This window comes from Mercurialis annua, linkage group LG8 (assembly GCF_937616625.2).
Source record: "Mercurialis annua linkage group LG8, ddMerAnnu1.2, whole genome shotgun sequence".
NCBI classification, from domain to species: Eukaryota; Viridiplantae; Streptophyta; class Magnoliopsida; order Malpighiales; family Euphorbiaceae; genus Mercurialis; species Mercurialis annua.
The window spans coordinates 26,426,536-26,445,185 of record NC_065577.1 but is presented as its reverse complement, the minus strand read 5'-3'; the positions used below and the strand labels follow the sequence as shown (position 1 = coordinate 26,445,185).

The following is an 18,650-nucleotide window of genomic DNA, read 5'->3' as shown; positions in this document are numbered from 1 at the left end:
TCACCTTTTTAGCGATGTAAGCCAAACGTTTATAAACGTTACGAAACAAAACCAAACGCTTAAAACGTTACGAAACAAATCCAAATGTTTCACATTTTTAGCGAATTAAGCCAAACGTTTAAAACGTTACGAAACAAATCCAAATGTTTCACCTTTTTACCGATTTAAGCCAAACATTTAAGAATGTTATGAAACAAAACCAAACGTTTCCCCTATTTAGCGATTTTTAGCCAAACGTTTATAAACGTTATGAAACAAAACCAAATGTGTCCCCTTTCTAGCGATTTAAGCCAAGCGTTTACAAAGGTTACTAAACAAATCCATACATTTCACCTTGTTAGGGATTTAAGCGAAACATTTACAAACGTTACGAAAAAAATCCAAACATTTCACCTTTTTAGCGTTTTAAGCTCAACGTTTACAAATGTTACGAAACAAATCCAACCGTTTCACCTTTTTAGCAATTAAAGCCAAACATTTACAAACATTACGAAATAAATCCAAACCTTTCCCCTTTTAGCGATTTAAGCCAAACGTTTACAAACGTTACGAAACAAATCTATAAATTTCACATTTTTAGCGATTTAAGCCGAATGTTTAGAAACGTTACGAAACAAATCCAACTATTTCACCTTTTTAGCGATTTAAGCCAAACGTTTACAAACGTTACGAAACAAAACCAAACGTGATAGTGGGTGGAATTCGTTTTTCTCTCTCTATGTGCACATTAACTTTCTCTGAAATGCTATCTCACGCCTTTTAGCCATGGCTAAGAGGAAAACGAAGAAAAACTCGACTCATTCAGAACCATCCCCTTCAAAGGAAGGATCTGAAGAAACTAATGTTCTAAATTCTATTTCCTCTGTTAATAATGAAGTTCTTGAAGTTGTTGAAGAAGTCTCGAATAGAATTTTTTAGGAAGAGAGATGCGATGAAGTTCGTAATGAAGAGCTGCCAAACCAGGATGTAGCTAATGGAAGTAATAGATCTGGGGAAGCTAATACTTGGGCTAATTTTTTTAGTTCAAATCGTGCTAAGGGTGAAGGTTGTGAGCTTAGATATGTTCCTCATGCACTGAAGGAAGGGAATGCTGTTGTTAATTTCCACTCAGACGAAGTCAGTTATGAGGTTAATCGATGGAAGAATGCCATTCTTGGCTCTGTTATTGGTCTAAACCCTAATTTTTTCAAGATTCAAAGCTTTGCGAATAAATAAATGGAAGGAATCATGCTTGCTTTCTGTCCAACAGTTAAACAATAGTTTCTTCCTGTTCAACTTCCAATCTGAAGAAGGGAAACTTATTGCTCTAAATGAGAATCCTCTTACCTTTGATCGTAGACCATTTCTTCTCCAACATTGGAAACCTAGAATGGTTTTAGATGATACTGCATTCCAAAAACTTCATGTTTGGATACAACTTACAAATCTTCCGTTTGAGTTCTGGACGACCGAAATGCTTAGCAGGATTGCTAGTGTTATTGGTAAGCCTCTCTACACTGATAAATGCACTATATCTAGAGGTAAATTAAATTTTGCCCGTATCTTAGTTGAGGTCGAGATAAACCAGATTCTTCTAAATTATGAAAGATTGATTGATGAAAAGGGTGAGGAATTCAAGCAAATTGTTGTGTATGAGTTGATACCTACTTGGTGTGAGCACTGCAAGAAGTTTGGGCATAATTTTTTTCAGTGTAAATTGAAAAAGAAGGAAGTTCAAGCTTTGGTTCCTAAGGTGAATGAAGTGGAAGCTCAAACAGAGAAATATAATCCAGTTAATATTGATTTAGCCAGTACTCTTACTATTGTTATTGGGCATCCTAGCCAAAAAAGGGATACTCCATACCCTGCTAAATGTTGTACAAATGATTCTTGGATTGAAATTGTGGCTAAGAAGAAAAGTAGTTCTACTAGAAAGAAGAATGTTAGTGTTGTTGCTAGTAGTTTTGTCACTATCCTTAAGAATGCTAGTTTGAAAGGAAAAGGTTATGAGGGAGAAGGTAGAAGGGTCTCAAAGGATTGTGAACCCCCTAATAGGGGATGATAGGGAAATGGAATATTAGGGGTCTTAATGACCCTATAAAGCAGTCAGAGGTGAGATCTCTAATTTTTAATAAAAAGTTGTTTGCTATTGGTATTTTAGAAACAAGAGTTCGCCCGGTTAACTTTGATAAAATATGGAAAAATTTGAAGCTCCCTAGTTGGTCTATTATCACTAATAGACAATGTTCCGATTTGGGTAGAATTTGGTTAGTTTATAACCCTTCTGTCATCCAAATTTCTACTGTTTTTGTCTCTTCTCAGATTATGCATTGTTCTGTCTGTTGGGAGAATATGAATTTCAATTGGTCTATTGTTTATGGGGCCAATGATGAGGGGACTAGAAGGATCCTTTGGAAGGATATTGCTAGCATCAGTTTGCAGAATAGTGGTGCCTGGATTATAATGGGGGATTTTAATGCAATTGTTAATGCTCCAGAAAGGATAGGTGGTAATTATATGGAGAAGAGTAGTTATGATTTTGCTAATTGTTTAAGCGAGTGCAATCTTATTGAATTGAAGAAGTATGGCTGTAAATTCACTTGGACAAATAACCAATTTGGTTATGATCGAATCTGGAGGAAGTTAGATAGAGTTTTAGTTAATTCTGATTGGCTTGATTGTTTTGGAAAGTCTGATGACATGGCTCTGGGAGCAGGAGTCTCTGATCATTCTCCTTTGATTGTTTACATAAGCAATACTCAGAACAATGGAGCTAAGCCCTTAAAGTTTTTTTAACTTATGGATGGAAAACGAGAACTTCATAGATATCCTTAAAGATGTTTGGAGTAGCAATGTTCAGGGTTGTACAATGTTTTCTGTTGTGCAGAAGCTCAAGAAGCTTAAGTCTAGGCGTAAAGATCTGAACTTATCCCACTATTCAGATATCTCCTTTAAAGTCAAAAACCACAAGTCTCTGTTGGATAGTATTCAGAGTAGTCTTCAAAGCGATCCTCTGAATGAAAACCTTCTTCTGGAGGAAAATGCTTATGTCATTCATTATAAGAAGTTGATTATGCTGGAGGAAAACAGTCTTAGACAAAAATCCAGAATTAACTGGATTGATTTGGGAGACGATAATAACAGATTTTTTTGTAACTCTGTCAAGATAAGAAGATGCAGAAACAGAATTACAAAGTTGTTTAATGCAGATGGCAGTGTGCTTGATAGTCAGGAGGCAATTAGTGAATCAATGGTTCAATTCTATAAGAATCAGCTGGGTGAGAAAGCTGCCGATACAACCTATATTGGTCCTAATATTGTGGATTTTGGCCCTAAGGTTAATGAAGACAACTCTATTATGCTTACTTCTGCAGTTTCCCCTGATGAAGTTAAGGCTACTATGTTCGCTATTAAAAGAGGAAAAGCCCCTGGTCCTGATGGTTATTCTAGCCTCTTTTTCCAGAAAAACTAGAGTATTTTGGGAGCTGATGTCACAAAAGCTGTCCATGAGTTTTTCCTCTATGGTAAGCTTTTCTTACAAATCAATGCAACTTCTTTAGCTATTATTCCTAAGAATGCATCTCCTAATAGTTTAAACGACTATCGCCCCATTCCTTGCTGTAATGTGATTTTGAAATGTATTACCAAAATCATTTCCTCTAGGTTAAGCACCTGTGTTGGTAGTATTATAAACCCTAGTCAAATTTCTTTTATTCATGGTAGAAGAATAATTGATAATGTTCTTCTTGCTCATGAGTTAGTTCATGACTATCATTGCTTTAAGGGTAGGTCTAGTTGTGCTATGAAAATTGACCTAAGCAAGCTTATGACTCTATTGAGTGGGACTTTCTAGAAGAGGTTCTTATTGCCTTAATGTTCCCTAGAAACTTCATTCGCTAGATTATGTTGTGTGTTAGAACTCCGTCTTATTCTTTGGCAATTAATGGCTCTCTCCATGGTTTTTTCAAAGGTGGTAGAGGTCTAAGATAGGGGGACCCCCTTTCCCCCATTTTGTTTGTCTTGGTTATGGAGTACTTGTCCATATACTTTGTGTCTATTGGTAGAAGGAGTGATTTTTAGTTTCATAAAGGGTGTAAGAGTATGAAGATTAATCACTTGTGTTTTGCGGATGATCTGTTTCTATTCTTCCAAGGGGACCTGCTGTCTGTTAGTTACATGAAGGAAGCCCTTACTCATTTTCAAAGTGTGTCTGGAGTGAAAGTTAATAATGATAAGAGCTCTATCTTTTTCTGTAATATCCCTAGCCAGACCAGAATTAGTATTTTTAACCTGATGGGATTTGTTGAAGGTGTTCTCCCTGTTAATTACTTGGGCCTGCCCCTTATTTCTATAAGACTTACTACTACTGATTGCTAGACTATTACTATGAAGATTACTAGTCGTATAACAGCTTGGAACTTCAAATTAGATACCAACTCATCAATTCAGTGCTTATAAGTATCCATGCGTACTGGAGCCAAATTTTTGTTCTCCCTAGAGCAGTGTGTTGCAAAATTGAAACATATGTAGATCTTACCTCTGGAAAGGTAATTCTAGCACCAGGAAGTATGGGGGGATTGCCTGGAATGTTGTTGGCAGGAGAAAAGAAGAAGGTGGCCTAGGTATTAAAGAAGTCGAGCTTTGGAATAAAACAGCAATCTTGAAGCAGATTTGGTTCCTCCTTACAGATAAAGTTTCTCTGTGGCCTCTTTGGGTGAATCAGAACAAGCTGAAAAAGCTAAGCTATTGGGGCATCACTAAGCCCTTTAATGCATCTGTGAGTTGGAGGAATTTACTTAAAATCATAGGCTATGCTAAGGAAATGTTTGAATACCAAATTGGGAATGGAAAAAATACTAACTTCTGGTTTGATCCCTGGATAAATGGGAATGCTATTATTGACTACTTTCCTGGAACTTATATTAAGGATGCTGATATTGAGAAAGATGCTAAAATTTCTGATGTTTATAGAAATGGTCATTGGAATCTGCCAGATGCTATTGATTAGAATACTCTTCAAGCGTGGGATTTTTTTCATTCTATTTCAGGGTATAATTCGGAGATGGATGATAATATAATCTTAAAGCATGGCAGAAATAAGATCTTCTCAATTAGAGAGGCTTGGAATAGTCTGAACCCCACTGGCCTTCAGGTTTCTTGGCATAAGCTGGTCTGGAAAAGTCCTATCATCCCAAGACACAACTTCATCACTTGGATGGCTATTAGTAATGGTCTAAAAACTAGAGACAAGCTTTTCAGATGGGGGGTTACCAATAGCCCCAAATGTATTTTCTGTAGCAATGGTGTTGAGACAGTCAAGCATTTATTCTTTGATTGTATTGTTTCTTATGATATTTGGAAGCGTGTTCTTGATGCTTGCTACATTAATATGGAGCCTCTCTGCTAGTCTAGAGAAGTTAGCTGGTTTGCCAAGAAGTATGGAGGAGTCAACATTAGCAACAAAGTGAGGCGTGTAGCTTTCTGTTCTAGTGTCTATAACATCTGGATTGAGAGGAATTCTGTTATCTTCAAAGGTACTAGGCCGTGTCCTGAAGTTGTGTTCAAGAGGATCAAGTTTTCCTCTTTTAGCAAGTTCAAAGTTTAACTTTATTTTTTCTTTGGGCTTTGGCGTTTCTCTTCTTGCTGTTGTAATTAAGGAGCTGTTGCTCTGCTGATTTTGTTTTGGGCAGTATTTTGCTGTTGTAAGATTTCTTCATTGATCTATTTCTCCTTCTGGTTTATTGACAAAAAAAAACAAACGTTTCACCTTTTTAGCGATTTAAGCCAAACGTTTACAAACGTTACGAAACAAATAAAAACGCTTCCCCATTTTAGCAATTTAAGCCAAACGTTTACAAACGTTACGAAACAAATCAAAACGTTTCACCATTTTAGCGATTGAAGCCAAACGTTTACAAATGTTATGAAACAAATCTAAACATTTCACATTTTTAGCGATTTAAGCCGAACGTTTACAAACGTTTCGAAACAAATCCAAACGTTTCACCTTTTTAGCGATTTAAGCCAAACGTTTACAAACGTTATGAAACAAAACCAAACGTTTCACCTTTTTAGCGATTTCCCCATTTTAGCAACATAAGCCAAACGTTTTCAAACGTTACGAAACAAATCCAAACGTTTCCCCTTTTTAGTGATTGAAGCCAAATGTTTACAAACGTTATGAAACAAATCCAAATGTTTAACCTTTTTAGAAATTTAAGCCAAACACGTTTACAAACGTTACGGAACAAAACCAAACTTTTAAAACCTTACGAACAAATCGAAATGTTTTTCCAATTTAGCGATTTATGCCAAACGTTTACAAACATTGCGAAATAAATCCAAACGTTTCTCTTTCTTAGCAATTTAAGCAAAACCTTTACAAACGTTAAGAAACAAATCCAAACGTTTTGCCTTTTTAGCGATTTAAGCCAAACGTTTACAAACGTTATGGAAAAAAAAATGTTTCGCAATTTTTGCAATTTATGCCGAACATTTACAAAAGGTACGAAACAAATCCAAACGTTTCACCTTTTTAGCTATTTAAGAAAAACGTTTACAAAAGTTTCTATACAAATCCAAACATTTCACCTTTTTAGCGATTTAAGCGAAATATATACAAACGTTACGAAACAAAACCAAACGTTTCACCTTTTAAGCGATTTAAGCAAAACATTTATAAACTCTACAAAACAAAACAAAACGTTTGAAACGTTACGAAACAAATCCAAACGTTTCACATTTTTAGCTATTTAATCCAAACATTTATAAACGTTACGAAACAAAACCAAATGTTTCACCTTTTTAGGAATTTAAGCCAAGCGTTTACAAACGTTATGAAACAAATCCAAACGTTTCACCTTTTTAGCGATTTAAGCCAAACGTTTATAAACGTTTCGAAACAAAACCAAACGTTTAAAACGTTACGAAACAAATCCAAACGTTTCACATTTATAGCGATTAAAGTAAACGTTTAAAACATTACGAAACAAATCCAAACATTTCACCTTTTTACCGATTTAAGCCAAATGTTAACAATCGTTATGAAATAAAACCAAACGTTTCCACTATTTGGCGATTTTTAGCCAACCGTTTATAAATGTTATGGAGCAAAAGCAAACCTTTCCCCTTTTTAGCGATTTAAGCCTAACGTTTACAAAGGTTACTTAAACAAATCCAAACTTTTCACCTTTTTAGCGATTTAAGCAAAACGTTTACAAACGTTATGAAAAAAATCCAAACATTTCACCTTTTTAGCGATTTAAGCCAAACATTTACAAACGTTACGAATCAAATCCAAGCGTTTCACCTTTTTACCAATTTAAGCCAAACATTTACAAATATTACGAAACAAAACCAAACGTTTCACCTTTTTAGCGATTTAAGCCAAACGTTTACAAACGATACGAAACAAATCAAAACGTTTCTCCATTTTAGCAATTTAAGCCAAACGTTTACAAACGTTACGAAACAAATCCAAACGTTTCACCTTTTTAGCGATTGAAGCCAAACGTTTAGAAACGTTATGAAACAAATCCAAACGTTTAACCTTTTTAGAAATTTATGCCAAACACGTTTACAAACGATACGGAACAAGACCAAACGTTTCATATTTTTAGCGATTTAAGCCAAACGTTTACAAACACTACGATACAAATCTAAACGTTTCACCTTTTAAGCGATTTAAACTAAACGTTAACAAACGTTACGAAACAAATCCAAACGTTTCCCCCTTTTAGCGACTTAAGCCAAACGTTTTAACGTTATGAAACAAAACAAAACGTTTAAAACCTTACGAAACAAATCCAAACGTTTCTCTTTTTTAGCAATTTAAGACAAACGTTTACAAACGTTACGAATCAAATCCAAACGTTTACAAACGTTACGGAACAATAACAAACGTTTCATATTTTTTGCAATTTAAGCCGAACATTTACAAACGTTACGAAACACAACAAAATGTTTCACCTCATCAGTGATTTAAGCCAAACGTTTACAAAAGTTACTAAACATATCCAAACATTTCACCTTTTTAGATATTTACGCCACACATATACAAACATTACGAAACAAAACCAAACGTTTCACTTTTTTAGCGATTTAAGCAAAACGTTTATAAGCCCTACGAAACAAAACCAAACTTTTGAAACGTTACGAAACAAATCCAAATATTTCACATTTTTAGCGATTTAATCCAAACATTTACAAACGTTATGGAACAAAACCAAACGTTTCACCTTTTTAGCAATTTAAGCCAAACGTTTACAAATGTTACGAAACAAATCCAAACGTTTCCCCTTTTTGGCGATGTAAGCCAAACGTTTATAAACGTTACGAAACAAAACCAAACGTTTAAAACGTTACGAAACAAATCCAAATGTTTCACATTTTTAGCGAATTAAGCCAAACGTTTAAAACGTTACGAAACAAATCCAAATGTTTCACCTTTTTACCGATTTAAGCCAAACAATTAAAAATGTTATGAAACAAAACCAAACGTTTCCCCTATTTAGCGATTTTTAGCCAAACGATTATAAACGATATGAAACAAAACCAAATGTGTCCCCTTTCTAGCGATTTAAGCCAAGCGTTTACAAAGGTTACTAAACAAATCCATACATTTCACCTTTTTAGGGATTTAAGCGAAACATTTACAAACGTTACGAAAAAAAATCCAAACAGTTCACCTTTTTAGCGATTTAAGCTCAACGTTTACAAATTTTACGAAACAAATCCAACCGTTTCACCTTTTTAGCAATTTAAGCCAAACATTTACAAATATTGCGAAACAAATTCAAACCTTTCCCCTTTTAGCGATTTTAGCCAAACGTTTACAAACGTTACGAAACAAATCCATAAATTTCACATTTTTAGCGTTTTAAGCCTAATGTTTACAAACTTTACGAAACAAATCCAACTATTTCACCTTTTTAGCGATTTAAGCCAAACGTTTACAAACGTTACGAAACAAAACCAAACGTGATAGTGGGTGGAATTCGTTTTTCTCTCTCTATGTGCACATTAACTTTCTCTGAAATGCTATCTCACGCCTTTTAGCCATGGCTAAGAGGAAAACGAAGAAAAACTCGACTCATTCAGAACCATCCCAATCAAAGGAAGGATCTGAAGAAACTAATGTTCTAAATGCTATTTCCGCTGTTAATAATGAAGTTCTTGAAGTTGCTGAAGAAGTCTCAAATAGAATTGTTTAGGAAGAGAGATGCGATGAAGTTCGTAATGAAGAGCTGCCGAACCAGGATGTAGCTAATACTTGGGCTAATTTTTTTAGTTCAAATCGTGCTAAGGGTGAAGGTTGTGAGCTTAGATATGTTATCTTCAAAGGTACTTGGCCGTGTCCTGAAGTTGTGTTCAAGAGGATCAAGTTTTCCTCTTTTAGCAAGTTCAAAGTTTAACTTTATTTTTTCTTTGGGCTTTGGCATTTCTCTTCTTGCTGTTGTAATTAGGGAGCTGTTGCTCTGCTAATTTTGTTTTGGGCAGTATTTTGCTGTTGTAAGATTTCTTCATTGATCTATTTCTCCTTTTGGTTTATTGACAAAAAAAACCAAACTTTTCACCTTTTTAGCGATTTAAGCCAAACGTTCACAAACGTTACGAAACAAATAAAAACGCTTCCCCATTTTAGCAATTTAAGCCAAACGTTTACAAACGCTACGAAACAAATCAAAACGTTTCACCATTTTAGCAATTGAAGCCAAACGTTTACAAACGTTACGAAACAAATCGAAACGTTTAACCTTTTTAGAAATTTAAGACAAACACGTTTACAAGCGTTACGGAACAAAACCAAACGTTTCACATTTTTAGCGATTTAAGCCAAACGTTTACAAACACTACGAAACAATTCCAAACATTTCACCTTTTTAGCGATTTCAGCTAAACATTAACAAAAGTTGCGAAACAAATCCAAACATTTCCCCCTTTTAGCGACTTAAGCCAAACGTTTACAAACCTTACGAAACAAAATCAAAAGTTTAAAACCTTACGAAACAAATCCAAATGTTTCTCCATTTTAGCGATTTATGCTAAATGTTTACAAACGTTGCGAAAAAAATCCAAACATTTCTCTTTTTTAGAAATTTAAGCCAAACGTTTACAAACGTTACAAAACAAATCCAAACGTTTCGCCTTTTTAGCGATTTAAGCCAAACGTTTACAAACGTTACAGAAAAAAAACAAATGTTTCACATTTTTTTTCTATTTAAACCAAACATTTACAAACGTTACGAAACAAAAAAAAACGTTTCACCTTTTCAGCGATTTAAGCCAACTATTTACAAAAGTTACTAAACAAATCCAAACGTTTCAACTTTTTGGTGAATCAAGCCAAACATATACAAACGTTACGATACAAAACCAAATGTTTCACCTTTTTAGCGATTTAAGAAAAACGTTTATAAAAGCTATGAAACAAAACCAAACGTTTGAAACGTTACGAAACAAATCTAAACGTTTCAAATTTTTAGCGATTTAATCCAAACATTTACAAACGTTACGAAACAAAACCAAACGTTTCACATTTTTAGCAATTTAAGCCAAACGTTTACAAACGTTACGAAACAAATCCAGACGTTTCCCCTTTTTAGCGATTTAAGCCAAACGTTTATAAACGTTACGAAACAAAACCAAATGTTTAAAACGTTACGAAACAAACGTTTCACATTTTTAGCGATTTAAGCCAAACCGTTAAAACGTTACGAAACAAATCCAAACGTTTCGCCTTTTTACCGATTTAAGCCAAACGTTTACAAACGTTATGAAACAAAACAAACGTTTCCCTATTTTGCGATTATTAGCCAAACGTTGATAAACGTTATGAAACAAAACCAAACGTTTACAAGGGTAACTAAACAAATCCAAACGTTTCACCTTTTTAGCAATTTAAGCCAAACGTTTAGAAACGTTACGAAAAAATCCAAACATTTCACCTTTTTAGCGATTTAAGCCAAACGTTTACAAACGTTACGAAACAAATCCAAGTGTTTCACCTTTTTAGCAATATAAGCAAAACATTTACAAACCTTATGAAACAAATCCAAACGTTTCCTCTTTTTAGCGATTTAAGCCAAACGTTTACAAACGTTACGAAACAAATCCAAAAATTTCACATTTTTAGCGATTTAAGCCGAACGTTTACAAATGTTACGAAAGAAATCCAAATGTTTCACCTTTTTAGTGATTTAAGCCAAACGTTTAAAACGTTACGAAACAAAACCAAACGTTTCACCTTTTTGGCAATTTAAGCTAAACGTTTACAAACGTTCCAAAACAATTCAAAACGGTTTCCCATTTTAGCACTTTAAGCCAAACATTTACAAACGTTACGAAACAAATCTAAACGTTTCACCTTTTTAGCGATTGAAGCCAAACATTTACAAACGTTACTAAACAAATCCAAACGTTTAAACTTTTTAGAAATTTAAGCCAAACACGTTTACAAACATTACGGAACAAAAGTAAACGTTTCACATTTTTAGCGATTTAAGCCAAACGTTTACAAACACTACGAAACAAATCCAAACGTTTCACCTTTTTAGCGATTTAAGCTAAACGTTAACAAATGTTACGAAACAAATCCAATCGTTTCCCCCTTTTAGAGACTTAAGCCAAACGTTACAAAACAAAACGAAACGATTAAAACCTTACGAAACAAATCCAAACGTTTCTCCATTTTAGCGATTTATGCCAAACGTTTACAAACGTTGCGAAACAAATCCAAACGTTTCACATTTTTAGCGATTCAAGCCAAACGTTTAAAACGTTACAGAACATATCCAAACGTTTCACATTTTTAGCGATTTAAGCCAAACGTTTACAAATGTTACAAAACATAACCAAACGTTCCCCTTTTTAGCGATTTAAGCCAAAGGTTAGAAATATTTCGAAAGAAAACCAGATGTTTAAAACGTTACTAAACAAATCCAAACTTTTCCCATTATTAGAGATTTAAGCCAAACGTTTATAAACGTTACGAATCAAAGCCAAACGTTTACAAAGGTTATGAAACAAATCCAAGCGTTTCACCTTTTTTGCAATTTATGCTAAACGTTTACAGACGCTCTGAAACAAAGCCAAACGTTTCAATTTTTTTAGCAATTTAAGCCAAATGTTTACAAACGTTACGAAACAAATCCAAACGTTTCACCTTTTTAGCAATTTAAGCCAAACGTTTACAAAGGTTATGAAACAAAACCAAACGTTTCCCCATTTTAGCAATTTAAGCCAAAGGTTACGAAACGTTTTAGAGATTTAAGCCAAACGTTTACAAATGCTACGAAAAAAATCCAAATGTTTCACCTTTTTAGCAATTTAAGCCAAACATTTACAAACGTTACGAAACAAATCCAAACGTTTCACCTTTTTAGCGATTTAAGCCAAACGTTTACAATGGTTACGAAACTAAACCAAATGTTTCACCTTTTTAGCGATTTATGCCAAACGTTTACAAACGTTATGAAACAAATCCAAATATTTCCCCATTTGAGCAATTTAAGCCAAACTTTCCAAACGTTACGAAACAAAACCAAATGTTTCACCTTTTTAGCGATATAAGCCAAACGTCACCTTCTTAGCGATTGAAGCCAAACGTTTACAAACGTTACGAAACAAATCCAAACGTTTCACCTATTTAGCGATTTAAGTCAAACGTTTACAAAAGTTACGAAACACAACCAAACGTTTCACCTTTTTAGCATTTTAAGACAAACGTTTACAAACCTTACGAAACAAATCCAAACGTTTCACCCTTTTAGCGGTTTAAGCCAAACGTTTACAAAAGTTACGAAACAAAGCCAAACGTCACCTTCTTAGCGATTGAAGCCAAACATTTACAAAAGATACAAAACAAATCCAAACGTTTCACCTTTTTGGCGATTTAAGTCAAACGTTTACAAACGTTACGAAACAAACCCAAATGTTTCCCCATTTTAGCGATTTAAACGTTACGTTACGAAACCCTTTTTAGCAATTTAATCCAATCGTTTACAAATGTTACGAAACAAATCCAAGCGTTTAAAACGTTACAAAATCTTTTTTAGCGATTTAAGCCAAACGTTTACAAATGTTATGAAACAAATCCAAACGTTTCTGTTTTTTAACGATTTGAGCCAACCTTTTACAAACATTACGAAACAAAACCAAACGTTTAACTCTTTTAGCGATATAAGCCAAACGCTTAAGACATTGCAAAAAAATCTAAATGTTTGACCTTTTTAGCGATTTAAGACAAACGTTTACAAATGTTAGGAAACATATCCAAACAATTCACCTTTTTAGAGATTTAAGCCAAATGTTTACAAACGATACGAAACAAATCTAAGCGTTTCACCTTTTTAGCAATTTAAGCCAAACGTTTACAAACATTACAAAATAAATCCTAACTTTTCACCTTTTTTGCGATTTAAGGCAAACGTTTCGCCTTTTTAAATATTTAAGACAAACGTTTAGAAACTTTACGAAATAAAACCAAACGTTTCTCTTTTTAGCGATTTAAGCCAAACGTTTACAAACGTTACGAAACAAAACAAAACGTTTAAAACGTTATGAAAGAAATCCAAGGGTTTCACCTTTTTAGCAATTTAAGCCAAACATTTACAAAAGTTACGAAACAAATCCAAACGTTTCACATTTTTAGCGATTTAAGCCAAACGTTTACAAACGTTACAAAACAAATCCAAACGTTTCACCTTTTTAGCGATATAAGCCGAACGTTTAGAAAGGCTACAAAACAAAACCAAACGTTTCATCTTTTTAGCGATTTAAGCCAAAACAATTGGGAAAGTATGGATTTATTTAGTAACGTTTGTAAATATTTGGCTTAAATCGCCAAAATGGTTAAACGTTCGGATTTGTTTCATAACATGTGTAAACGTTTTGCTTAAATCGCTAAAATGGGGAAACGTTTGGTTTTGTCTCGTAAACGTTTGGCTTAAATCGTTTAACAAAATGTTTTAAAACGTTACTAAAAAAACCAAATGTTTCACCTTTTTAGCTATTTAAGTCAAAACGTTTATGAACATTACAAAACAAATCTGAACGTTTCACCTTTTCAGCGATTAAAGCCAAATGTTTACAAACATTACGAAACAAAACCAAACGTTTCACATTTTTAGCGATTTAAGCCAAAAGTTACGAAACAAATCCAAATGTTTCCCCATTTTTTGCGATTTAAGCAAAACGTTTACAAACGTTACGAAACAAAACCAAATGTTTCACCTTTTTTGCAATTTAAGAAAAACGTTTACAAACGTTATGAAACAAATCCAAACGTTTCACATTTTTAGCGATATAAGTCAAAAGTTTACATACGTTACAAGACAAATCCAATGCTTCACCTTTTTGGCGATTTAAGCTAAAGGTTTAGAAACGTTACGAAACAAATTCAAACGTTTCACATTTTTAGCGATTTAAGCCGAACGTTTACAAACGTTACAAAACAAAGCGAAACAATTCACCTTTTTAGCGATTTAAGCCGAACGTTTACAAACGTTACGAAACTAATCCCAATGTTTCACCTTTTTAGCGATTTAAGCCAAACGTTTACAAAGGTTAAGAAACAAAACCAAACGTTTCACCTTTTTAGCGATGCCAAACGTTTACAAAGGTTAACAAACAAAACCAAACGTTTCACCTTTTTTGGGATTTAAGCCGAACATTTACTAACGTTACGAAACAAATCCAAACGTTTCACCTTTTTAACAATTTAAGCCAAATGTTTACAAACGTTATGGAACAAAACCAAATGTTTCACATTTTTAGCGATTTAAGCCAAACGTTTATAAACGCTACGAAATAAATCAAAACCTTACACCTTTTTAGCTATTTAAGCCGAACGTTTACAAACATTACGAAACAAAGCCAAACGTTTCACCTTTTTAGCAATTTAAGCCAAACGTTTACAAACGTTACGAAACAAATCCCAATGTTTCACCTTTTTAGCAATTTAAGCCAAACGTTAACAAAGGTTAAGAAACAAAACCAAACGTTTCACCTTTTTAGCGATTTAAGCCAAACGTTTACAAACGTTACGAATCAAAACCAAAAGTTTCACATTTTTAGGGATTTAAGCCAAACCTTTACAAACGTTACGAAACAAATCCAAAGGTTTCACCTTTTTAGCGATTTATGCCAAATGTTTACAAACTTTGCGGAACAAAACCAAATGTTTCACATTTTTAACGATTTAAGCCAAACGTGTATAAACGCTACGAAACAAATCCAAACGTTTTACCTTTTTATCGATTTATGCCAAACATTTACAAAGTTTACGAAAAAAATCCAACCGTGTCACCTTTTTAGCAATTTGAGCCAACCGTTTACAAACGTTACGAACTAAATCTTTACGTTTCACCTTTTTAGCGATTTAAGCCAAACATTTACAAACGTTACAAAACAAATCCAACGTTTCACCTTTTTATCGATTTAAGCCAAACTTTTAAAACGTTTCAAAATAAAACCAAACGTTTCACCTTTTTTGGAATTTAAGCCAAACGTTTACTAACGTTACGAAACAAATCCAAACGTTTCCCCTTTTTAACAATTTTAAGCCAAATGTGTACAAACGTTATGGAACAAAACCAAATGTTTCACATTTTTAGCGATTTAAGCCAAACGTTTATAAACGCTACGAAACAAATAAAAACGTTACACCTTTTTAGCTATTTAAGCCGAACGTTTACAAACATTACGAAACAAAGCCAAACGTTTCACCTTTTTAGCGATTTAAGCCAAACGTTTACAAACGTTACGAAACAAATCCCAATGTTTCACCTTTTTAGCAATTTAAGCCAAACGTTAACAAAGGTTAAGAAACAAAACCAAACGTTTCACCTTTTTAGCGATTTAAGCCAAACATTTACAAACGTTACGAAACAAAACCAAAAGTTTCACATTTTTAGGGATTTAAGCCAAACCTTTACAAACGTTACGAAACAAATCCAAAGGTTTCACCTTTTTAGCGATTTAAGCCAAATGTTTACAAACTTTGCGAAAGAAAACCAAATGTTTCACATTTTTAACGATTTAAGCCAAAGGTGTATAAACGCTACGAAACAAATCCAAACGTTTTACCTTTTTATCGATTTATGCCAAACATTTACAAAGGTTACGAAAAAAATCCAACCGTGTCACCTTTTTAGCAATTTGAGCCAACCGTTTACAAACGTTACGAACTAAATCTTTACGTTTCACCTTTTTAGCGATTTAAGCGAAACATTTACAAACATTACAAAACAAATCCAAACGTTTCAACTTTTTAGCGATATAAGCCAAACTTTTAAAACGTTACGAAACAAATCCAAATGTTTCACCTTTTTAGCGATTTTAAGCCATACGTTTACGAACGTTACGAAGCAAATTCAAACGTTTGACATTTTTAGCGATTTAAGCCAGACGTATACAAATGTTACGAAACAAATCCAAACATTTCACTTTTTTTAGCAATTTATGCCAAATGTTTAAATCGTTACGAAACAAATCGAAACGTTTCACCTTTTTTAGCCATTTAAGCCAAACGTTTAGAAACGTTACGAAACAAATCCAAACGTTTGACCTTATTAGCGATTTATGCCAAACGTTTACAAACATTATGAAATAAATCCAAATGTTTGACCATTTTAGCGATTTAAGCCAAACAGTTACAAAAATTACGAAACAAATCCAAACGTTTTCCTTTTTTAGCAATTTATGCCAAACGTTTACAAATGTTGCGAACAAAATCCAAACGTTTCACCTTTTTAGCAATTTAAGCCAAATCTTTTGTTTTGTTTCATATCCTTTGTAAACATTCCGAAACGTTTGGATTTGTTTAGTAACCTTTTAAACGTTTGGCTTAAATCGCTAAAATGGGGAAACATTTGGATTTGTTTCGTAACATTTGGAAACGTTTGGCCTAACTCGCTAAAAAAGTGAAACGTTTGGATTTGTTTCGTTACGTTTTAAACATTTGGATTGGTTTCGTAACGGTTGTAAACGTGTGTTTCGTAACGTTTTACCGATTTTTTCATAACGTTTTCAACGTTCTACTTAAATTGCTAAAAAGGTGGAATGCTTGGATTTGTTTCGTAACGTTTGTAAACATTTGGCTTAAATCACTAAAAAGGGGAAACGTTTGGATTTAGTTCGTAACTTTTGTAAATGTTTTAGCTTAAATTGCTAAAAATGTGAAACTCTTGGATTTGTTCCGTAACGTTTGTAAACATTTGGCTTAAATCGCTAAAAAGGTGAAATGTTGGGATTTGTTTCGTAACGTTTGTAAACGTTTCGCTTAAATTGCTAAAAAGGTGAAACGTTTGGATTTGTTTCGTAAAGTTTGTAAACGTTTTGCTTAAATCGCTAAAAAGGGGAAATGTTTGGATTTGTTTCGTAACATTTGTAAACGTTTGGCTTAAATCGCAAAAAAGGTGAAACGTTTGGTTTTGTTTCGTAACGTTTGTAAACGTTTGGCTTAAATTGCTAAAAAGGTGAATCATTTGGATTTGTTCCGCAACGTTTGAAAATGTTTGGCTTAAATGGCTAAAAAGGTGAAACGTTTGGTTCTGTTTTGTTATGTTTGGAAACGTTTGGTTTAAACTGTTGAAAAGGGGAAATGTTTGGATTTGTTCTTAAACGTTTGGATTTGTTCTGTAACATTTGTAAACGTTTGGCTTAAAACCCTAAAAAGGTGAAACGTTTGGATTTGTTTCGTAACGTTTGTAAACGTTTGGCTTAAATCTGTCACGACCCATTTTCATGAATCGCGACCGGCGCTAGGGTATGGGTAATGTAGTACCAAAACCCGTAGCTAGCCTTTCAATTAACAATATAAACACATAACCTGCAGAAAACCAATGCTCGGGGGCAACCGAGACTTCAGCCTAAATCTAGCAGTTATAATATTCAACGGTTAATATAACATGCTTATCCAATTCCGAAACTAAAATAGATTTATCATAAATAATCCAAAATAAATACATAACATGCCAGAGCAATATAACTAGTCAGACCAATCCGACAAACAACTGTAATAATAATAAAGACGTCTAGTCAACTACTGCGGTCTAAGAATAAAATAGTTTGACAGTTTATCAAAATAAAAGGAACCTCCGAGGAAAAGTAAATGCGGAGATCACCAGACTCTCTCAGATCTTAACCCTGGGAAAATTGGGAAAACAACGGGGTCAGATATACTGAGATAAGTTCATACCACTATTTACATTTATTAAGTGGAAAACCTTTAAAACGTTTAAAACATTTAATAGCGATGTTACAGATAATAGTTGGAACCCTAATCCACAGTTCTAAATAATAATCATAATCCAATAGGTCTGGTCCCGAGAGCTGAGCTACACCGAGTTACCACTGACCACACTTATACCAGAGTCCCGAGAGCTGAGCTACACCGAGTTACTCTACCTGGTCCCGAGAGCTATGCTCACACCGAGTTACCACATTTCCATATATACCTTACCCAGATCAATACCGGTGCGCACGCAGTCCTAATGACGCCCATTAGGTAGCATGTTCCAACTAAGAGCCATAATATAAAACAGTTCGAAATATACGTACAGTATATGTATTTAATATTAAAATAACAATTTACTTAATAAAGCGGTAAATAGTAAATATAAACTCACTGCTTGCTAATCCGCGCGAAATACCGGCAAGCAACTAGCTCT

The 18,650-nt window shown here is 33.9% G+C and overlaps 1 protein-coding gene across 1 annotated transcript; it reads left to right on the top strand.

The window, feature by feature from the left end:
- The first annotated feature begins 2,782 nt into the window (after window positions 1-2,782).
- Window positions 2,783-3,832, top strand: LOC126661803 (uncharacterized). Its single transcript, XM_050355670.1, has 2 exons — window positions 2,783-3,419; window positions 3,540-3,832. Exons 1-2 carry the CDS (start codon window positions 2,783-2,785, stop codon window positions 3,830-3,832), a joined length of 930 nt encoding a protein of 309 aa, XP_050211627.1.
- Window positions 3,833-18,650: the final 14,818 nt, after the last annotated feature.